The 25,110-nt window shown below is 30.3% G+C and overlaps 1 protein-coding gene and 1 long non-coding RNA gene across 3 annotated transcripts; one reads left to right on the forward strand and one right to left on the reverse strand.

Moving 5' to 3' along the window:
* The first annotated feature begins 2,493 nt into the window (after positions 1-2,493).
* LOC107874147 lies at positions 2,494-3,114 on the forward strand. Its single transcript, XM_016721009.2, has one exon. The coding sequence runs from the start codon at positions 2,494-2,496 to the stop codon at positions 3,112-3,114; it is 621 nt and encodes a 206-aa protein (XP_016576495.2).
* A 13,235-nt stretch (positions 3,115-16,349) lies between these two features.
* On the reverse strand, positions 16,350-23,254 carry LOC107873098. Of its 2 annotated transcripts, XR_001675097.2 has the most exons (5): positions 23,131-23,254; positions 20,446-20,524; positions 17,261-17,369; positions 16,840-17,050; positions 16,350-16,727 (listed from the first exon to the last, which is right to left on the reverse strand). It is a non-coding gene; the product is annotated as an uncharacterized LOC107873098 (long non-coding RNA). The 2 variants fall into 2 exon arrangements; XR_001675098.2 differs by lacking the exon at positions 17,261-17,369 and having other exon boundaries at positions 23,131-23,229.
* Positions 23,255-25,110: the final 1,856 nt, after the last annotated feature.

Below are 25,110 nucleotides of genomic sequence, written 5' to 3' on the forward strand. Positions count from 1 at the left end.
GGTATTGACACCCTTCTAATCAGGGCATAGACTAGACCCCAACTCAGCTATCATAGCACCTTTGGGGCATGTCGGTTAGATACTACTTCCCACAGTTTCATGTTACAGAATCAGGACTGTCAGATACAGTCAATCAGTCTCAGTAATAAAAATCAGATAGTTTTTCAGATTTCATAACTGTCAGACACAGTCAACTCAGATACAGTATGAAACTCAGATAGTTCCATCAGATTTAGAACTGTCAGCTATAGTCACCCACGTTTTCAGTTATACTCAGATACAGTCACCCATGTTATCAGCATTATTCAGATATAGTCCTTCATATTATCAGTCATATCAGTTGCTACCATGTCACGTTATCAGTATATAGACTCAAAAATCATGAAATCGCATTGTCAGTTACAGTTACATATTTATGCATGTATTCTCACGTTCATGTTAGACAGTCAGTTAGCATTATTCATGCATGCAAACCCTTGCATATAGCCTACCTCACATATATACTCGGTACATATGTACTGACGTATTCGCGCTATGGATCTTTCATTTTATGTTACACCATAGGCTCAGAAACACGAGTTTCAGATCAGCGGTAGATTCCAAATTTAGCAGTCAGAGTAGAAGTGAGTCCTCATCCTCCGAGGACATAATAATTTTCTAGTATCTTATTGATTTGCTTATTGGTTGGAGTTAGTTGGGGATATGTCCCATCAACTCCTTATTCCGATTCTTTAGACAGTAGAGGCTTTCAGACTAAATACAGACTATCATGTTTTAGACTTCAGTTTTGTTTTAGGTATTCTATTACCCCACACAAATGTCATGTTATTTAGTTATGTTCATGATCAAACCTTATGGCCTTTCAATGCATGTTTCCATATTATTATGTTATCTTATGCAATATATAGGTACAGATATCAATCATGGGTTAGCTTGTGGTCCTTCGGGGTCATAAGCACCGTGTAGCATTCCGTTTCAGCAAATTGGGTCATTACAGAGATGATCATGATTTGCGATGTTTTGGGATGATCAAAGTAGGCCCATTTAAAGAATATCTGTGGCTGAAATGATTGTACAAACAACAAATTCAGTTCTAAATAATGAAAATCATCATGTTAATATGGATATTTTAATAAATAAAGAAGTTACACATCGTTCTATACCAACACAAGGCAGCCATATAGATGATGACAGCATAGGTTTTTATAAAGGTAAAATTTTCAAGGACAGGGGAGAATTAATTACATTGTTGAAGCTTCCTTCCGTGAAGAAGGATCAAAGATTCAAATCGGTAAAGAATTGTGCAAATGTGTATTATGCTAGATGCATAGATCAAAATTGCGATTGGTGGCTTCAAGCTACAAAGCTTAAAAGTTGTAATAGATTTGAAATTGTTAAGTATCACTACACTCACTCATGTGGAGCACAACACATTACAAGTCATTATTCACATGCTTCTGCAGATGTCATTGCAGAATACATGCTACCTAGTTTCTTGAATGGAAAAGGTCCATCCACAAGAGATATAAAAATTATAGTTCAAGCAGATTTGGGATGCAAGACTAGCAACTGGAAGTGTGTGAAAAGCAGTGAGATAGAAAAGGCTATGATAAGAGGAACACCGAAGTATGGGTATGCCATTCTAGATGGTTGCCGTTATATACTTATGAGTGTAAATGAAGAAAGCAAAACATTGTTGAAGCTAGATGACAGAGAAGGTTTAAATATTTTTTTGTATCTCTTGGATCTTGGATTAGGGGATTTGTGCAGATGAGAAAAGTCTTAGCTATTGATGGAACATTCTTAAGTGGTCATTATGATGGAGTTTTGTTGGTTGCTGTGGCGCAAGACACAGAGAATCATATTTTTCCTATTGTATTTTGTGTAGTAGATAAGGAGTGTGATGCCACATATCAATACTTTTTTTAGAAACTATTAGAGATTATCCTTAATACTTCGGAATTGTGCATTATTTCAGATAGCATCCAAGCATAGGAAAAGCAATATTAAAATTTTATTCTGAGTGCACCACGGCTGTTGTACGAGGCATCATGGTGAAAATGCTCGTATAAATTTTTATTGTGGAGATTTTCTTGGACATTATTATCATGTAACTAAGGCATATCGAAGAGAAGTGTTTCATGATCCTTTTGAACAAATCAGAATTATCAATGCGGAAGTTGCTAATTATCTACAGAGGATCGGCTTTGACAAATGGAGTAGAGCATACTTTCCAGGAAATAGGTAAACTTTTTTTATTGGTTCAAATATAAACATTGTAGGTCCCTAACAACTACAATAGTTATTGCAACTACTTTCATAGTTGTTCCAAGAACTGCAGTAGTTGGTCCAACAACTACGATGGTTGTTTCAGAAATTCCAATAGTTGTTGAGGATCTGCAATCGATTGTATTTTAGTTTCTTAGTATTTTTAAATTTATAAACTTCAGATATGATGTATTGACCTCAAATATTGTTGAGTCTATTAATGTAATGCTCAAGGAAGAAAGAGAATTCCCCATTACTGCCTTGTTCAATGATATAAGTAAGAGATGGTCAGAATTATTTTATGAGAGACGAATGAAATATGCCAAGTTAAAAACCACCTTTGTCCCTTCAGCAGAAACTAAAATAATGGCTAGCAAAAATCTGGGAAATAAGCTTTTGGTCCATCAAATAGATGAAGACACATTCAACGTTACTGCAGATAATAGGATTGCAATGGTCCGTCTACGAATCAAAACATGTTCGTGTCGAGAGTTTGATTTGGACAAAATACTATGTCAACATGCTATGGCAGCACTTGACATAAATTTGGAGGGCAAGATGATTTACGAGTATTCTTCTCCATATTATAAGGTAGAGTCATACATACTTGCATATGCAGACCCAATTTATCCGGTGCCAGATGAAGAATTTTGGAACCTTCCACCGGAAGTTTTAGAGAGAGTAATACCTCCACCTGAAAAAAGGACTAAACCGGGAAGAAATCAGCAGAAATGGATGCCTACTATAGGAGAAATGGTTTCAAAGAAGAGAAATAGATGCTCTCTGTGTAAAAGCATTGGCCACAAAAAAAGTACATGTCCTATGAAATCGAATGGAGTTGCATGAGTTTGTATCATATTTATAACATGCTGTTAATATTGGTAGTAGCTTTTTTAGTTTAACAAACAATTTGGTGTAAATTTTTGGCTTGTAGTAATCAAGACATTTAGCAAACATTTTGAAGTATAATCTGGAGAAATTCAAATAACTTATATAGGTGAAAGAGACAAAAAAATTTAGTTTTTTTTTAAATATTTTCGTTCCAACAACTTTGTGCAGTTGTTGAACAACTTTGATAGTTGTTCGACAGCTTTGCAAAATTGTTCAACAACTATCAAAGTTGTTCGACAACTGCGCGAAGTTGTTCAACAACTGTACAAAGTTGTTCGACAAATATCAGAAGTTGTTCAACAATTGTGCGAAGCCATTGAGACAACCAATGCAGTTGTCGAACAACTGTCCCAGTTGTTCAAGCGACTTTATTTTTTTAACTTAATAAGATAGTGGGACCCATTTATATCCTTTCTAATAAAAGATTGATATACTTATTTTGCAAATTATTATGCATAAATAAAGTCGTTTAATAATAATTAAAGATCAATGGAGTCATTTTCTGAATTATCAAGTACAGACTAAGTTATTTAATAATAATTGAAGATCATCTGAGTCATTTTCTGAATTATTATGTATAAACAAAGTCATTTAATAATAATTGAAGATCGACAGGGTCATTTTCTGAATTATCAAGTACAGACTAAGTTATTCAATAATAATTGAAGATTGATATACTTATTTTCTAAATTATTATGCATAAACGAAATCGTTTAATAATAATTCAAGATCGACGATCATTTTCTGAATTATCAAGTACAGACTAAGTTATTCAATAACAATTGAAGATTGATATACTTAGTTTCTAAATTATTATGCATAAACGAAGTCCTTTAATAATAATTGAAGATCGTCGGAGTCATTTTTTGAATTATTATGTATAAACAAAGTCGTTTAATAACGTTTAATAACGATTGAACATCGAATGAGTCATTTTCTTAATTAACAAGTACAGACTAAGTCATAATAACAATTGAAGATCGATATACTTATTTTCTAAATTATTAAGTATAAACGAAGTCGTTTAATAATAATTGAAGATCGACGAAGTCATTTTCTGAATTATCAAGTACAGACTAAGTTATTCAATAATAATTGAAGATCGAAATACTTAGTTTCTAAATTATTATGCATAAACGAAGTTGTTTAATAATAATTGAAGATCGACGGAGTCATTTTTTGAAATTATCATGTACAGACTAAGTTATTCAATAACAATTAAAGATCGATATACTTAGTTTCTAAATTATTATGCATAAACGAAGTCGTTTAATAATAATTGAAGATCGTCGGAGTTATTTTCTAAATTATTAAGTATAAATCAAGTCGTTTAATAACGTTTAATAACGATTGAACATCGAATAAGTCATTTTCTGAATTAACAAGTACAGAGTAAGTCATAATAACAATTAAAGATCAATATACTTATTTTCTAAATTATTAAGTATAAACAAAGTCGTTTAATAATAATTGAAGATCGATGGAGTCATTTTCTGAATTATCAAGTACAGACTAAGTTATTCAATAATAATTGAAGATCGATATACTTAGTTTCTAAATTATTATGCATAAACGAAGTTGTTTAATAATAATTGAAGATCGACGGAGTCATTTTTTAAAATTATCATGTACAGACTAAGTTATTCAAAACGATTGAAGATCGATATACTTAGTTTCTAAATTATTATGCATAAACGAAGTCGTTTAATAATAATTGAAGATCTTCGGAGTTATTTTCTAAATTATTAAGTATAAATCAAGTCGTTTAATAACGTTTAATAACGATTGAACATCGAATGAGTTATTTTCTGAATTAACAAGTACAGAATAAGTCATAATAACAATTGAAGATCGATATACTTATTTTCTAAATTATTAAGTATAAACGAAGTCGTTTAATAATAATTGAAGATCGACGGAGTCATTTTCTGAATTAAGTACAAACTAAGTTATTCAATAATAATTAAAGATCGATATACTTAGTTTCTAAATTATTATGCATAAACGAAGTTGTTTAATAATAATTGAAGATCGATGGAGTCATTTTCTGAATTATCAAGTACAAACTAAGTTATTCAATAACAATTGAAGATCGATATACTTAGTTTCTAAATTACTATGCATAAATGAAGTCATTTAATAATAATTGAAGATCGTCGGAGTCATTTTCTGAATTATTAAGTATAAACCAAGTCGTTTAATAACGATTGAACATCGAATAAGTTATTTTCTGAATTAAAAAGTACAAAGTAAGTCATTTAATAATAATTAAAGATCGACGGAGTCATTTCTAAATTATTATGCATAAACAAAGTCGTTTAATAATAATTGAAGATCGACATAGTCATTGTCTATAGGAACAACTAAAATAGTTATAGGAACAACTGCAGTAGTTGTTTAAACAACTGAAGTAGTTGTTTAAACAACAACAACAGTTGTTTACAACTGAGTTAGTTGCCAAAACAACTGAAGTAGTTGTTTAAACAACTAAAGTAGTTGTTGTGCAATTGAGATAGTTGAAGGAACAACTGAGGTAGTTACAGGGACAACTGAAGTAGCTTTTGTGCATCTGAGTTAGTTGAAGGAACAATTGAGGTTATTGCAGGGACAACTAAATTAGTTGTTGTGCAACTGAGTTAGTTGCAGGAACAACTGAACTAGTTGTTTAAATAACTGTAGTAGTTGTTTTGCAACTGAGTTAGTTGTAGAATAATTGAAGTAGTTATTTAAACAACAAAAGTAGTTGTTGGGCAACTGAGGTAGTTGAAGGAACAACTGAGGTAGTTGCAGGGACAACTGAAGTAGTTGTTGTGCAACTAGGTTAATTGCAGGAACAACTGAATTAGTTGTTTAAACAACTGAAGTAGTTGTTGTGCAACTGAGTTAGTTGTCAGAACAACTGAAGTAGTTGTTTAAACAATTGAAGTAGTTGTTGTATAGTTGAGATAGTTAAAGGAACAACTGAGGTAGTTGCTGGGACAACTGAAGTAGTTGTTGTGCATCTGAGTTAGTTGAAGGAACAACTGAGGTAGTTGCTGGGATAACTGAAGTAGTTGTCATGCATTTGAGTTAGTTGTAGGAACAACTAAGGTAGTTGCAGGGACAACTGAAGTAGTTGTTGTACAACTGAGTTAGTTATAGGAACAACTGATGTAGTTGCAGGGACAACTAAAGTAGTTGTTGTGTAACTGAGTTAGTTGTAGAAACAACTGAGGTAGTTGCAGGGACAACTGAAGTAGTTGTTGTGTAACTGAAGCAATTAGGGACAAATGAAGCAATTAGTTGGACAGATAACATAAGTACTTGTTCAATTACTTTAATGCTGAAATATTTAAATTAAAATCTATCTCAAAAACAATTTCATTGATCCAGATGTTCCCGTAAATTAAGTACAAAAAGTAACTTCATACACTAGTAAATATGTCCAACTAATCCTTCAAGGATTCAACTCCTTCTCAATCACGGCAACACCATATCTCATCCTAAAATTATCCACCTCATTGTCATTAAGGCATATCAAATTCGTCCCAATAAGCAAGTGATCAATAAAAACACAAGTATATGGTCCACATGCTGCACAAGAATTGCTTCTTGGGACATCCTTGAGATACTCATACAACCATTCATCATTTAAAAAAATTTCAGGCAAATGATTGAACACCCTACTTTGCTTGAGTAGTTTGGGCCATAATTCGAGAATGGGTTAAATAGCAGTAAGAAAAGTTGGATCATCACACACATCAGTATTGCAATAATAAACTTGAATCAAACCCTTCTCCATCAAAAACTCGAGTGCAATAAAATGTGTATTCTTTATGTTCATCACAGTACAAATTCTTTTTGCTCCTTCCCACTTTCGACCATATGGATACGGCTTTTCACCACTATAATATTTGAGTATATTACTGTCCATCTCAAATAATGTGAGTGCCTCATGCATTGTTGGAGCACCATCCACTAAACTCTCTCAAATTCTTGTACTGATCATATAAGATATTGCAGAAATTTAGATCCAAAATTAGATCTGTTTGGTTATAATGTCTGGGAAACCAAATTTGTCTCTTACATATAAGGGAAAAAATTTCACTAACATGCTGCAAAATAAAAATAACAGTCAAATAAATATCAATAGGTAATTGAACAAAGTAAAAAGTTGGTAAATACATTTTTCTTTCCTCTTTCTTCTTACTAATGAAGTTGTTAAAGACCTCTCTCTTCTCCACATAAAGAGGTTTGTACAAATTCACTTCCAGTCGATTCTTTCTCCTTGCATTTTTGGCCTTGGAATTCATGGCCAATCTTCTTTTCAACACAGGAGTATAAGGATATTTTCTGACATAGCTCGATATATAGTCCTCTTTGATTGCTACCCATCTAACTTTATTGCCAAGGATTTCACTTCATTCAAAAGGAAATCATACTTATCACAATATGTTTGAAATTTACAACAACAATCAACATTAGAAGCATTCATGTTTGTAGTTTTTGTCACACTCGAAAAATCTCCCCCTACTAAGATCAACAGTATATGAGTCACCTCTTTCTACTCCACGAAAAGATCTACAAATATCAAATGCAATCTGACCAATGCTATCTCTCTCAACACCATAATTTCTCACAACACTATTCTCTCCACCAACCCTATTAAGATTCTACTCATCACCAACTCTCTCAAGATTCTCCTCACCATCACTTATATCCAACTTTATTACAGTTACATATGACAACTCATTTTTTAAAACATTAATTTTTGGATCCAGACAATCTTCATAGGCCTCAATATTATGAACAAAAATCCTTTATTTCTCTATGTTTGTTGGAAAAATAAAAAGGTGAACAACCTGATTTTGCATCTGCATTTAAATTAAAAAAAATTATATATAGTTTAGAATAACTAATTCAATTGTTCAACAATAATTTCAGTTGTCTATTGTTGTAGGAACAACTTCAACAGTTGTTGGACAACTGAACTAGTTGCAGGAACAACTTTAACAGTTGTTAGACAACTGAAGAAGTTGTAGGAATACTTTAACAGTTGTTGGACAACTGAAGAAGTTGTTGTAACAACTTCAACAGTTGTTGGAAAACTGAAGAAGTTGTGGGAACAAATTCTACAGTTATTGGACAACTGAAGTAGCTGTAGGAACAACATAAGTAGTTAATGGAACAACTCAACTATTGTTGGACAACTGAAGTAGTTGTGGAAACCAGTACAGTTGCCTAGTATTTAAAGTTATTGTTTTGCACAACACAACTAAAATTATGTACATATATAATCTTACTTGTTCTCTTGTCTGGTCAATAGGATCAACAGTTAACTTGTAAGTTATGGTCATCCATCTAATCATGCTTGGGAATGATCTTTCCGATGAAGGATTCTTAGAAATTCATTGAATTGTCGGAATAACTTCAAATACCCAAGCCTATAATATAATAGTAAAAAGTAGCTTATTGTGCACAATTAAGTCATGATAATAGTTTAACTGATAATCAAAAAATAAAAATGTAATTACTTATCGTGAACGCCCACGGAAAGTCATGAAGGTTATACTGAGATTTGGTTGGATCAAGCTTTTTTAAAAGATAGCTAATGGTAAGATCAAAGCTTATTCAACCCCATGGATATGAATCAAATACATTTTTGTTCGACGCTATCTTTAACCACTGAGTTTCTATCTTCTTATTTGTACTTTTTGAACATAAAATACAATGCAAGAACTAAACCACACTAAAAGCCACCTTTTTCTTTTTTGTCAACTTTGGATCCATCATCTTCTCTATGAGTACATCAGCATTTGGAGACTTATCCACTAAATCAACCAACTTTTCACCTTTTTTTCCAATATTTGCTAATTCCTGACTAAGAGGAGGAAAAGAATGACATTGAAGTCCAGTCACGATAGCAAATTCATTAATCCCAAAATATATCAGCAAACCATTATAATCAAACCAAATCTCCTTTTGTTTTTTACAAAATATTCGACGAAGACAAAGTCCATGTACTAACTTCATTAGAAGTTGTACTGCTATATTTTCATCCAACTTCAGAAAATGACCAAAACAAGTCTTTTTGAAATCATTTTCAATATGCTGACTTCTTAGAATCTTTCTAAACTCAACAAATTGAGCTCCAAAGCCGACTCTCGCAGTGATATTTGGTTCATATGGCCTGAACACATTTAAATGGGTTTTAAATTTATACTTTATAATAGAAATTGATTTAACATAATCTGAAACTGGAAGAGACCTGGGTTCACTATGATTATCAGATGATTAAGTACCTTGTGAAAAATCATCGCCACCAATATCATTGGTTCTATCTTCTTTTTCATTTTTGCCTGATTGCTCACTTTCGCTTTCACCACTTTTTTCATTTTCGCTTGATTCCTCACCATTACACCCATCATCTTTTTCCTCTTTACTTGATTTATCGCAACTATTCTCATCACTTTTTTCTTCACCTGATTGCTCACAACTGTTTTTACTAGTATTTTTCTTTTCATTAGATTGCTCGCTGCTACTTTCATTATTTTTTCTTTAATAGATGGCTGACAACTACTACTTTGAAGTGTTTTTTTTCACTAATCGGTTGCTCATTATTTTCAGTATTTTTCTTTCGGGCTGCGACTCTAGCTATTTTCCTAGCATCTGGGACAGGTGAAGATGCTCTACTTTGCTTTCTCTTATATCGACCCATTATCTACATAAAATACAAAAGATAAACTAAAGATAGAAAAACTATAAAGCAGACTAGTGCAATTATAGAACAACTAAAGCATTTCGTAATTGTCAAAATATGTCAAATATATATACACCAAAATTCACTAAAATACTACAAAATAAAAGCTTCAATATAGAAAAAAGAAATTGCCTAATTTTTCTTTTCAATCAAACCCTAGTATTAAGCTTGGATATAGAAAAAAGAAAGAAAATTTACCTTGTAACAAAAGACTTGATAGAATTGATTATCTTTTTGATAGAAAAAAATGTAAAAAGAAGAGGAATGATTTATAAGAGAAAATTTGGATAAAATGGTGGAGAAGAAGAAAAGAGGAAAGCATGAACTGGAGAATGAGAAAAGAGAAAAATACGGATGAAGCCTTAACCAATTTCTCTTTATCTGTGACTTTCAAGGGTGATCATTTCAAGGAGGCAAAGTTTCAAATAGTCTAATTTAGCCCCTTTTATGTTAATTAATTAACTTGAGTAAATAAAGGAAAAAGAGAAAAAATAAATGGGGTCCACTTGTCCCTTTTATTTAATTAGAAACTTAGGGAGGGTTCTCAGCTCATTTTTTCATAATCTTCTCTCCTCTCTCACTTTTTCTCTCTCTCTTCCCCAAGCCCACTGCCGTCGCTCCTTCTCCGGCGAACATCCATCGGAGCACACAACAACCAACTTTTCTTCTCTAAACAACACCGGCCGCCACACCTCCACCGACAACCACACCAAAAAATACGGTCGCACCATCACCCACTACTGCACTCATTTTCCCTTCCCCTTTTTCCTCTGCCTTTTTTGGTTAATAATCCTAATTATTTATATTTTTTATAAATCAAAAAATAAATTGCAAAGTTTTTGCCTTTTTAATTTTTTTTTTGGTTGATTTTTTGCTTTTTCTGCATATCATTTTTGTTGCTGATGGGAATTTGTTGTCTTATAGGTTTGGATATTGATTTATTGATGTTAAAGGGGTTTTAGGGTCTATGATGATGATGAGATGATATTTTTTGATATAATTTTTATAGTTGTTTGTTGATTTGGGGCTTCTTTGATCCTTTTGCTGTTCTTGAAATGGATGTAAAGATCTCTCTTTTGGTTTGATGGAGTTGGATCCTCCATTAACTTAATTTTGGGCAAAAAGCAATTTTGGGTATTATCTAACTTGGGTGTTATATGTTGATTTGAGGGCTTCTTTAATCCTTTTGTTGTTGTTGAAAATGGAAGGGTGAAGCTGTTTCTTTTTTTTGGATTTGATGGAGTTTGATCTTTCATTGGCTTTTAGGTATTGTGTAAAATCTGCTAAAGGAGGCGACGTTGTTATTTCATTTTTGGTGTTTAATATGTGATTTTGGTACTAAATATATGATACAACTTGCATGTTTTGTTTTTGTTGATTTTAATTTATTTTTCTTCAAATTGATTTTTTGCACTATTTTTAATATTTGGATGAATTTTGGATTGTTTGTCACATTCTGTTGCTGATTTTGCATTAATGTTGGAATTACTTCTTAATCATTTTTTGTATGTTATTAATTTTGGTGATATTTCATTATAAGCATCAAACACCTGGCCAATGAAATTATCTCTCCATCTGGATATTTGAGGCCACCCCATTACAAAAGACGGATTTTATTTTATCAAAATTATTATTTATATTAAGGGTTGACACCTGACCGATGAAGAAATTCTCCGTCAATTTTTTAGGCCTGCACAAATAAAAGGATGGATATTATGTATATAAATACGTAATAAAATAAATAAATTTGGGCGATGACAAAATTTTATAACAACGCAAAAAGTTTTGTGATTCGTATCTTGGCAAGACGATTTAGGACGGCTAATCAATTGAGCAACCACTTTGTATCTATGACGTATTTAAAATTTAATTTGAGCCAACTCTTTTTAACGAAAAATTATATTTTTTATACATATATGAACACATATCCTTTTCAATTTATTTTTTATAATTATTTATTTGTCGCTAACATTTTATTTACAAGTGTTTGTACAGGTTATTAGAAATACTCATCGGGAATGCATTCAAAGAAGACTTTAATTCTTATGTTTGTATTTTTACACTTTCACACTTGTACAAATATCAATTATAGTGAAATCTTTATTTTAGGGTATTGGACGGGATATTATTTATTTACGCAATCCTCACTGCACGTTAGGCAAATTTAGGCCATTAATACTTATATTAAATCAATTTAGATATTTAATCAAATAATTCACACCTTTTACATTAAAAAATACTATGTAATCTTTTTCATTTAGTAAATTTTTTTTATTCAATCTTGTCTTTACATGCATATTTATATATTTTGTTTATATATATTTTACGACAGCATAAGTGTTATATTATTTCGATGCATATTTTATTTCTGTATTTACAAACAACGAATTTTTTGTTTCCCTTTTTAAATAAACCTAAGTCTGGTGGGGAACCACATTTGTGAATTTTGAAGGGTGCCTAACCCCTTCCCTTCGGAATAATTTGAACCCTTACCTAGAATCTAAATTGATTTCGTAGATTAGAATAAAGTCATACTTGTTAATAAATAAATAGGTTTCCTATTTTTCCTTAAAAATTAGGTGGCGACTCTATACAAATTTATTCTTAGAGTCTATAATGTCGTGTTCGTTTTGACCTGAGGAAAAAAATCGGGTATGACAGGTACATTTCAAAATATTTGTTGTGATGGATTAATTCTTCAATGATAATTATGTTTCATATATTAAAAATACGTTATAGTTACTTTTTCAGTATTTGCAACTTTGATTGAAAAATATAAATAAAATTATCTATATTTATTTACGAGTATATTTATATATTTGAGCACATGTAAAATCACAAATACATATAAATACAAATATAAAATACTGTGCAACTATAAAAAACAAATTTGTAGTTATATATACAACTATATAAACTTGTCCCCAATTATTAATATATATCCAATTAAATTACATGTACAGTTACCTAAATGTATTTGCTATTGATTTTGAAATGCATATAAATACAAATATATAACTGTTCAACTAAGTAATATATATGTAAGATCAGGACATATAACTGTATAATCACTTATTAATATATATATATATATATATGTAATTACGTATACAATTATTGAAATGGGATAAATATTCAACATAATACTAAAATGGAATTTTTCATTCAATTTGATTGAGTATCAATTTTCAAAATACAATAACATAGTTGTCAAATTCAATTAACTTTTCACATGAAACATGAAAGTAAGATATGAAACTTAACAACTACTCAACTACATCACTGTCAACCTATAGTTAAATATTATCATACACAAAATAAAAAAAAATCATCAAACTTCAAGGATTTCTGCCTCGTCTATTATCCCGATTTCCCTAATAGGCTTTATTGGTGCTTCTTGCCATGAATATAGGATCATGTAAAACCTATACAACAAAAAAAGACAAAATATTTATATCACATAGACATATTCAAAAATATACAAAATACATAGACATACAAATTGCAAATGTATTTACAGTACAACATATATATATATATATATATATATATATATATCTGCATATGTATTTACAAAAATATATATTTACCCCATATGCATATATACACATATAAGACATAAATCGTTATAACAAAAATGACAACTATATACATATACATATAGGTAACCAAAAAATACGCAATACATATCATAAACAGTAAAAAATACAAATAAATACATATGTTACCCTTTAGAATAACATAGAACAATTCAAAGACAAACTCAACACCGTAAAAAAATACATATAAATATGCATTTGTATATATAAAATACAAATAAATGCACATGTCCAAAAAATAATTATATGCAATTAGAATTGTATATACATACAAATGAATACTCATTAGTTAACAAATACATACACAAATATCTTTTCATCTTTATCTTTTTTCGAATCATACTAAGAAGAGTTTCAGCATCAAAACTTAAAATTTTGCTTGATTCTCCATTTTTTTTTTTGAAAAAAATTCTCAGATCTTTGTATTTTGGGGGGTTTAATTTGGAGACGAAGGTTTTTTCAATCCTTTTTGTTTCATTATTTCAGTAATCTTCTCTGAATGACTACAATGATTCGACCTCACCTCTTCAACGCTCACTGATTTCCTTAACTATCCTACCATTAAAGCAAACCTCCATAATCACACAATTAAAAAAATCACAAAAACAAAAAAACCCGCAAGAATAATGATGAATGAAAAAAGTACAAATTATATAAAAGTTAGGAAAGGGATGACGTACAATAACTATAAATTGACAGTTACCTTATTTTGTGGAGCACAATCTTTATTTATTAAGGTGAAAAAATGTGAGAAAAATAAAATAAATTGATATGAAAATATGAAGAATAGGCGTTATTTGAAAGAAAAAAAAAGGTACAGTAAAATAGAAAAGAAAATAAGTGTTAGAGTGAAAATAGTAGAAGTTACTCTTTGATAGATGTAAACACTCATGTATTGAGTGGTTCTATAAAAAAATATTTTTTCTGCTATAAAATATAATTTTGTGAAAGTGTTGCTAGTTATCATAATTATGATCTTAAGTTTGTCACTTCTTGACTTCTTGTAATTTTATCATTTTTTAGTAAGTTAATATTTGAGAAAAGATAATAATATTCAGCAAAGCTCTTCATAGATAGATATCTTTGAGTTACATATTTTTTATTTACTTTATGTTTTATTTTTCACATTTTGTTAGCAATGTTTTAAGTTTGAAAATAGCAATAATTATTTAGCTTTTATTTATAATATTGTTGTTATATATTATCTAATCTTGGATTTAATCACGTTTGTTGTTAGTGTTAACCACTTGATGTTTAATATTTTCATTACGTTTCTAGAACTTCAAAGCTTTATAGTTTATTTAAATACACTAAATCTTTAATAATGTTTATTCATGCATATATATGTATGTTATAATAAAAGAGTAGGGAATGTAAAGTATGAGCATTTATAAATGAATTTCAAAATATGAAGTGAAAATCACAACACGTATTATTATGTTATCAAAATAAAACTTTCAAAAGAGGCGGCTCCTGAGTATAATGACGCAATGGTATAAAATTTAAGTACATTAAGTTGATTGTTCTTTAATATTATAAATAAAAATAAGGATAAATTATGAAATATCTTCCTCCAGTTATACAGAAAGTCACATTCTTTGTTAATGTAGATAAATTTAGTAGGCGGTTGACCATAAAAATAAAAAACGTATTCACTTTATTTAGAATTTTTGAAGTTGAAAATAGAATTAGAGTTGTATTTGGCCATAGTATTTTTGAGTTGATATTTATAATTCAAATATATTTTAAAATAATATAAAAGGTGAAAATAAATTTTTTAAAAAATAAATTTTTATGAAAATGAGATTATTTTATGGAAATAATTTTTTTAGAAAAAACAATAATTAAAAAGTGCAAAAAGTGAAATCAAACACCAATTTCTCAAATACAACTTCAAGTTGTATTTGGTTTATTGATGGCCAAACAAGTTTCCAAAATAAAGTGAAAATGTATTTCGAAATATAGTTCATACTATCTATGGCCAAACGGATCCTTAAAAGAAAAGATAGAGATGAAAAGGAAATCCACAAAAGTAGCCCGAAAAGGTAAAGGCCTATCTCCTCCTTTTTTCTAATTCATTTTCTATCAAGTTTTTAGAATTTTTTGTATGTAGGGGATGAAGTTTTTAACATGTAAACACTATCAATCCTTACTATGATGATTGTTGAAGGTCGGCACATTTTTTCTACATAGCTTCGGCTCTGTTGTTATGATAATTTTTTCAATACAATATTATTATGAGTTCTAGAATTTATCTACTTTGATTGTAATGCAAAAAAAAAATATTCCCATAAAAGTTGATATAGAATGTAATTCTTTTAGGATGATAATCACCGCAATATGCAGTTGAAAGGATAGTGACAATATATAGTTCAAACGAAAGCACCTTAATGTGCTTTGGACAATGATTGTCAAATTTAATTTGTCATAAGAGTTCATGTCGAAAAAGAAAAATTCAAAGTACTTTCATAAAGAAGTCTTTTCTCTATTATTCATCATAATTTTGTAATAAATTATTATTTAAAAAAAAAAGATAACAATACTCGACAAAGCTTTTCATAGATAGATATCTTTGAGTTACATACTTTTGATCTACTTCATACTTTTCTTTTCACATCTTTTCAGCAATGTTTTAAGTTTAAAAGTAGCTATAATTATTTAGCTTTTATTTATTATATTGTTGTTGTCTATAATCTAACTAGTGCGGTTGGCCCGGGCGTAAAAATTCAAAGACTGCACTCAAAGCTTCCAAATGTAGTTGCATCGTATAAGTTTTGCTGATGTTAAGATCGGCAACACTTTTTCTACGCATTAGTAATATAATTTAAACCAGACAATACATAGAACATACGTTTTTAGGAACTAAGATTATAATATAGGATTATCAAGTTGTGTGCTGCTAGACAAAAACAAATTTACACTGCGCAAGGATACACAACTATCAAGTTGTGTGCTACTGACAAAAACAAATTTACAATGCGCAAGACTATAGTGCGCTACTGGACAAAAACAAATTTACAATGCTTAATACTACAGGACACTTTAGTTTTGCGCTACCAGCCAAAAACACATTTATAATGCGCAAGTTTAAGGGTAAACATTGTAAGCACCAACAATCTTGTATATTGTAACTATTAACTACTGATCCTTAAGCATCTGCTCCATCAAAAGCTTGGCATATAGAAACCAACAAAAGACATATATACAAGGCAGGCACATAGCCGAGCGAGCTGTGAAAAGAAGATGAATTTATTATTAGTATCAAATATAAATAAGTAAAATAGATAGAAGAGAAAATTGATTTCAATCAAAATTTAAAAGGTGATGTTAAAGTTGACTAACCTTTACTTTATCTTAGCTGGTGTGCTGGAAGAGACATTCTTTTTTGATCGAGTTATGCACTCAAGCTGTTGTCTCTTGCTAGATGAGGTACTTCCAATAGTTGGCTTTTTCGGTTCATCTGGCGATGATGCATTGTCAAGTTCTCTTTTAGTGTTTTCTCCAACATCTAGAGAAGCTGATGACGTTGGTAATTGAAGAGCATCCTGTTTCTCTACAAATGATGAAACAAATAGTTTCGTTGGTGCATCATCAGAATTCTTAGAATATGATTTCCTCAACTGTATTTTAAACACTTTAATGGCAAGATCTTGTTGGATACATTGGGGGGGCAGTGTTTCCTTCTGCCTTTAAAAAGAATCTCATCAAGTTCTAAGATATTAATTGAAGTAAGAATTTAACTAAATTATAATTATTTTTATACCTTTATGTTAATTGGTTCATAGATTTGTTCAGTTCTCATTGAAAGAATATTCTCTCCAAGTTCACCAAGTAATTTGCAGTTGTTGATCCACTTTCATCTATAAATTGAACTTGAAAATGACACATGTCATATAATAAAGTCAACAATCAAGATATAGGAACAAAAATAATCAAGATATAGGAAGCTTAAGGCAATACGCTTTTTCACTCAACTCTTAGTTGCATAGTGCAGGGTGGAACAAAATTTACTATTTGTAATAGTTTATCAGATTTTTCTAAGTGGCTTGAAGTTTTTTGTGTTCATAAACTTTTGAAAATGGATAATTAGTCTTAATTATGAATCTTGGATGTTTAGGAAGTACTTGAAAATGAAAGGAGGCAAATTAGTTTAGGTTGGAATGAAATTTAGCTAAAACTGGAAGATCTGGAGCTGGACAGCCTGAAGTTGACTCACAATAGTTGAATTGGTCATTTTATTCTATCATTAAGGACACTGGCATCTTTCAAGGAAAGTAATTTACTCATTATTTTACAACAGTCTTACAATGAAAAACCTTATTTTCTTGGTTATTTACACTTATTTGTCATAAAGACCCGAATGAACAAAAAGTCCTCCTTGCATTGAAGTGGTACAATTTGTGTTGGGAGTAGTTCACAGTGGGAAAATGTATTGGATACTACTATACCAGATTGTTATTGCTACGTATATGACCTAGACTGTAACAGAATCACAGAATCAAAAGTGATAGCAAAAAATGATCAGAAAGCTCAAGAATATCACAATCATACCATCTGAAATCTCATTTTCTGAACGTATGGTCAATCAATTTCTCTAAAATCTTTGTAATTTTTAGTGGAATGCAATAATTTGAATTCTTAGATATCAAGGATCTCTAGGAAAAGATACGTTATATAAGGAGAGAGATGTGCACAAACATTTGTGTAAGCAAGATATGACTACTAAATCAAGTGCAGAAAGCAAATATGAGTAAGACTTTAGCCACATCTATGTTATTAGTCAAGACTTTAACCACATCTATGTTATTAGTCAAAACCAGGTTCTCATAGAATATATAAGAGATAGAATTGAGAGAAATGGCTTCCAGTTTTATCAACCCAAGAAAGCCTTTAATATGCAAGTTGCCAGTAGCATGTACTATTACGCTTTAACACAAAAGGCAATAGTGTCTAACCATATCATTTTTTGATGAAAAGGTACAAAAATGGTGGCTACACATTATAACCACACAAGATTTATGAGATGCTTCTAACAATAACTTTCAAAAAGGAATTAGACACGTTGATGCAAAAAGTATCTTCAACTATGTACCTAAACTAAAGGTTTTCAATGTCAACAAAGTCAAAAACATAATCATGCTACAAATAAAAGGTCATAGATCTTATAAACCAATTGAAATTAAGAGTTTTTTCCTTTGACCAAGCACTAAGACTTCAACCTTCAATTTGGGACTAAATAACTCCACTAAATAAGTAATACACATTGAGGAAGGCTAATTGCATGATTGGATAAAAGCTTTAATTTTGTAAATAGGATATTCATAAATAAAAATAGCTTTTCAGTCGGCACACATAATACTTTTTCACACAGAAGAACCACACAATTAATCATGAGAAGTTTGTTATACCTGGGTGCTAACATGGTATGTTCTTGGCAATTACCATAGTCAATACCCTTTATTATCTTGGTTCTAACAAGGTTCTTGCATTGTGAACATATTAACTCATAAAATGTCTGTTCTTGCATTGTATTTCATTTTCGCTTTCCTTTATCTAAAATATCATGTTCCATTTTAAGATATCCGTCGAGAGAACAAACATTTCATATATTTGGTATCTCATCAATTTCAAAAGTTTTAGGATGTGTACAAACATTTTCTATTTCACAAACTTTTTCAATACCACAATGCCATCCACTTTGACCATATGAAAATAACAGTGGATATTGTAAGGCATCATAGCATCCGTAATAATAATTTACTAATCTTGTACAATTACTGCGAGTATATATTTGAATATGAGGTGGCCGAATAGCATTCCCATCATTTTTCTCAACCCATATTGCTGTAATATCAGATGAGCTAGGTAGATTATATACACGTTGGTCTAAACTTGAGTCACATCTAAGAGAAATGTGAAAGTTTTCTAAGTTATAAATGTTTACTAAGGATCGAAGGAAAATAGAATATGGATTATTTGATAATATATCCATTAATTTCTTCACTACTGATTATGAACTTTGTTGGAACAAACCATCCTATATGCTAGCTCGTTATTATTAATATAGAAGTACATTTGTAGATTTTTTGATTTTCCATTTTGTGGGTACAAATCATTTATAAAATGATACATTTGTCCTTGATCTTTGAATGTGTATACACTACTATTTCTTTTAGCTAATTTTTATCGTACTTTGCACCAAAAGATGTAAATGCAAATAGATTATTATATGTCCTTATGTATGTTCAAAAGTGTAAAGATTCTTCATCTTCTCCAAAATATAAATTTTGTAATTTCATTGGCATTGTATGTGAAGTCAACTTGACGGTACCATTAGCACAACAAAATCCAGGTGGTTCATATTGAAGTCTCTTTGCAGAACAAAATTTACAGTTTGGGACTTTTTGGAGCGAAACATAATTTGATTGAGGATGTTGATCAAATACATTTGAAGTTGAACCTAGAATAAAAAAAAGGACTAATATTAACCAACACCTATAAACTGTTGGCATAACTAATACAAGAGTATGTACTCACCTTTTTCGTATGTGTATGGTATCATTTCAATTGGTTGGGAGGACGCATTTTCTAAAAATCGATGTCTCTTTGATTCTTGATCTTTAGATTTACGGTGTGCCAATAGAGCTTGTTTTACTTCAGCTTTCAAGTTATTATATTTTTCACGTTGCTTCATGTTTTTATCAGTACTTGAAAGATATCATTTATTTATTTTTTTACTATCCATCAGAATCTGTTATTCCAATAGATGATCAAATTATGTTCAAACTATATTCTGTCACCATGAAGAACACAGAAGTTCGGTAAGAAAAACACAGTAATATATACAAATAAAATATATATATATATATATATATATCATAGGGCATACACTTATGATAAACACCACTTCAAATATAGAAAATTAATATGCTAAAATTATATACTTACATGTACAACACTAAATCCTTCTCTGAAACGGCTTTGTTCTTTCCTTTGTTTTGTTCCACCAAAAGCAAAAGTAGCAGTCCTTGAAATATAAAATTAAGTTACATCAAATTTAGTAGTCAAACACCCAATAGAAAAATTAAAAATTCTATCACAATGAAAATCCTAACAATCCAATGCAACCTCTTCACAGAAAATGTACATAGGACAACAAATTCAGGCACTCATATCAAGTGTGTATCACTTTTTTCATTTTATTACCATCAATTTCAAGAATAAATTGCAGGGTAAGGTTGTGTACAATAGACCTTTATGGTTTATTGTACGCAAGTTAAAAACATGTCAAATAACAAATGAAATCCAAACAAACTAATAGAACCCACAAATCATGTGAGATACAACATCAATCATGAATTCACTCCACATATTTAGCAGTTACTCACATGAGTGGACTACCAAAATGATGATTTGCCCTTAAAAATAGCGTCACCCAGTTTATCATAGTGCAAATCATGTATTTTGTGTAATTACTCCCACTTCACCTTTACATTGAATTTTAAATGCAATCTAAACGTTCCATCAAAGTTCATAACCAAACACCACTCAACTTTAATTACCGACAAAACACTCTTTAAAAGACTTGGTAGCTTATAATTACGTGAACATAAGAATTATCATCATTCACTTTCAATTTTATTACTCCTACCTTTATTGCTTAATGCGGTGAGCTAATAATTGTCAACTGAGCATTACAAGCTAGAAACATATAACATTAGCCATACAATAATATTTACAATGTCTGTAGATGTAAAAGGATAATGCAACTCATTAAGCAACAATGTTATTTAAAAGCAAAAAGAAAAAAAAAAACTAAGATCCATTGAGGTTTTAAGTGCAAATAAAGCGTGGATTTTAATAAAAAAGGTGCAAAGGGAGAAAAAAATACAAATATATATGTTTTGTCCAAGACTAATCATTGCATTATAAGAATGAATGACAAATATACAAACAAAAGGAATTTAAAAAAAAATTATGATAAAGTGAATGATATCGTGTTGCATCGCCTCTTAAGAAGAGGCTCATTGGTAAGGAAATGTATGTCCTAGAACGTTGATGATGACACTGAAGTGCACATTGAGCAAGGCAAAGCGCTCAACATGTTTCAAACCTCGCTTCAAGGCCTAAGCGTGCTTTAAATATGCCTTTGGCAACACTGTCAAGCAAGTGTTAAACATAGATAACATAATTACACAGCCTTTGGCTTGTGGTGATTGCAAAAGGCTGAACTGGGAAACTTCGATAGGACCACCTTTAAGTATTCATAAGTGACAACAACACAAGTTAACCATCCTGTCTCAGTCATATCAAAAATCTATATCCTTCAAGATTATCTCCTTGGGTAGTACTTGATACGAATATCTTACTTTATTTTTCCTGACATTCTACTTCAGATTATCCAGTTATAAGTCATTAAGACTTGGTCGAAAGTAATGTAAAAATGAGGAAGAAAGAAAATTCTACATATTCTTTTTGCTTTTGTAACATTCCTCACAAAGGGCAAATATTGATTTCGCTTTTGATGCTGCACCCGTGCCGGATTGCTTTTGTAACACTCCTCACAAAGGGCAAATAATGATTTCGCTTTCGATGCCACACACGTGTTGAATTCTTCAAAAATACACTATGTTTAGAGAATCCGACCTCTCCCCTCCCACAACTACTTTAGAGTCTAGCAACATAGATCATTTCTACTTGCTACCTTCTTTATTTCCACTGCTCAACTCTATTCCCGACCCAGTAGTCTAGCCAATCATTAACATCCATTAGGCCACCAAAATAAGCCTCTTGCACAAACTACAAAGAAATTCTTTACTACCATTGTTTGCTATTGCCTGCAATTATCTCCAACTTCTGTAGAATTGCTCTTGTCTCGGCAGAAAGCAACTTATGCTAATTTACTCAAGTATCTCAAGCCTCTATAAGTTACTTTCACTAACTCACTTAATTTCACCAAAATAACAGGTTCCATACCCAAAAAATGGTACTTCATTACCAAAATGGACGAAATTATGATGCCATGTTACCGTGCAGGGAAAACTAAGTACGTTTTAGAACTCATTAATTAACTAATAAAGATTTTAATTTGGAGACGTGAGTGCAACTTGTTTATGATAATCATTCCAAATCCAATTTTTTGACCAAGTAGTTCGGACGCCCTCTTAGTCTCATTAATCTCAAATCTCAATTACTAAAAACACTTGAAATTACACTTAGAAATTTCATCGAACACATGATGGGAATCATAAAGAAAGCACTTTAATAAATAAAAAACATATCCCAGGTCTTGAAATTAGCTCTACATAATGACAAGAAAACTTCACATTACCAAGCGGAACGTCGATCAATAAAGAACAAGATGAATGTTTCACTTATAACTTTTATCAAACACATAGTAGGTGTTAAAGTGGGTACCCAAGAATTCTCAAAATTTATATCAAATGTTACACCCACACTAAATAATCTGCAAATACCATATCTTTTCATGTCACATAATCATAGAAATCAGCAAAACGTAGTAAATACAAATTAGCAAAACGTAGTAATTTTTTTCAAATTTTCGCACATAATACAACAAAGAAGAAATTTGGCAGAATTATCAAAATTTTTTTTTAAAAAAAAACAACTTACCTAAGCAAGATGAACAAAAGATGATAAAAATACAACTCCAAAGCTTGCAGAAAGCAATCATCAACCTATTTGGAGTTTTATAGAAACTAATGACCGCCTTTTTTCTGATAAACTGATGAGTCATAGTTAACTACCGACTTATTTATGATTTTAAAGGATGAGTCATGCCATTTGTGGTGGCCCATCTCTAGTGGCTAAAGTGACAAATATGATATTCTCCCTTGGATACATGTGTTGGTGCTGATTTACGAATGTAGGAAAAGTCTTAATATACGTGTGTGGTGTTTTTATAAACCAAAACATCTTTTATGGCCCCACATTAATTTATCATATTGATCAATATCATTTACAAAAGCACATAATGATATTTCAAAAATATCCTTTTGAGGACAACGAAAACTTGAGATTGTGGCTTATAATAATTAGCAATTTTAGATTTAATCACGTTTGTTGTTGGTGTAAATCACTTGATGTTCAATTATTTTCATTACATTTCTAGACTTCAAAACTTAATAGTTTGTTTCAATACACTAAATTTTTAGTAATGTAAATTCATGCATATGTATGTTTATAATAAAAGAGTAGAGAATGTAAAGTTATAAGTATTTCAATTGAATTTTAAAATATGAAGTGAAAATCACAACACGTATTATTATGTCGCCAGATTAAAACTTTCAAAAGAGGCAACTTATGAGTATAATGACGCGATGATATCCCGTTTCGCCATGAAAATTATAATTTTTCGGAGTTGGAGTTGAAGTTGAAGTTGGAGTTGGGATTGTGTTTGACCATTAATATAAATTAAAGTTGTTTTTGAAATTTTGTGAGAGAAGTATGAGTGAGAAAAGTGAAAACAATTAAAACTTATTTTCACTTTTCCAAATACAATTTTGAAATTGTATTTGAAATTTTCACGGCCAATGCATCTTGTTTCACCCTTTTCACTAAAGTGAAATAATTTTTCGAAAAAAGAAAATAATTTTTATGGCCAAACGACTACTTAACATGAAGTTAATTGTTCTTTAATATTATGAACATATAAAAATATAGATAAATTATGAAATATCTTACTCTAACCAGTTATACAGAAAGTCACATTCTTTATTCATGTAGAAAAATTTAGTAGGCGTTTGACCATAAAAAAAAAAATATAAAAATATTTTCACTTTATTTATAATTTTTGAAGTTGAAAATAGAATTAGAGTTCTATTTGGCCATAGTATTTTCGAGTTGATATTTATAATCCAAATGTATTTTAAAAACAAATATAAGAAGTGAAAATAAATTTAAAAAAATTTAAAATTTTATGAAAATGGAGTTATTTTATGATAATAAAAAAATATTTTTTTTCAAAAAATAATTAAAAAGTAGAGAAAATAGTCAAATGTCCCCCAGTCTATTACTCAGTTACCAACTAGTCATCTATACTTTGCGGGAGTCCTATTAGCCCTGAATTATTTTAAAGTTGAATTAATTTCACCCTGAAATGCTATACTCACATTTGGATTGGGAAGTGAAATACACGCACCAACACATCATTAACACGTATATTTTTTATTTAAAATTATTTTTTATTTGCTTTCTTCCTCATTCTTCTATTTTTCATCACCTTCCATCATTTTTTCACTACTAAAACAATATCAAAGGTTCTACTAATAGCTTGAAATGCAAAAATGGATCGAATTTTTGATAAATCTTAGTAAGAATCTTCTTTTTGTAATGAATCTAAATAGAAATCATTAATGGGTATTGCTGAAAATACAAAGTCATCAAATAGGGTTGAAGAAAACAATTAATTTTTTTTTGGAATGAAACGAACAAGAAATTAATTTATTTTATTTCCTTTTTTGATAGCAAATTGTGTGTAAATAAAGTTGCACATCTAATATTTATTTTTGGATTATTTGAAAGAGTGATTTGTATGTAGGAAGATAGTCCATGATATTAGGATTATTTCCATGAATGCATTATTAATTTGCT

Source organism: Capsicum annuum, chromosome 6, assembly GCF_002878395.1.
Source record: "Capsicum annuum cultivar UCD-10X-F1 chromosome 6, UCD10Xv1.1, whole genome shotgun sequence".
Classification (NCBI taxonomy): Eukaryota; Viridiplantae; Streptophyta; class Magnoliopsida; order Solanales; family Solanaceae; genus Capsicum; species Capsicum annuum.

What these genes read in the sequence shown, in the direction of transcription:
- LOC107874147 (XM_016721009.2), top strand. Translation starts at nt 2,494, where the DNA reads ATGCTCAAGGAAGAAAGAGAATTCCCCATTACTGCCTTGTTCAATGAT.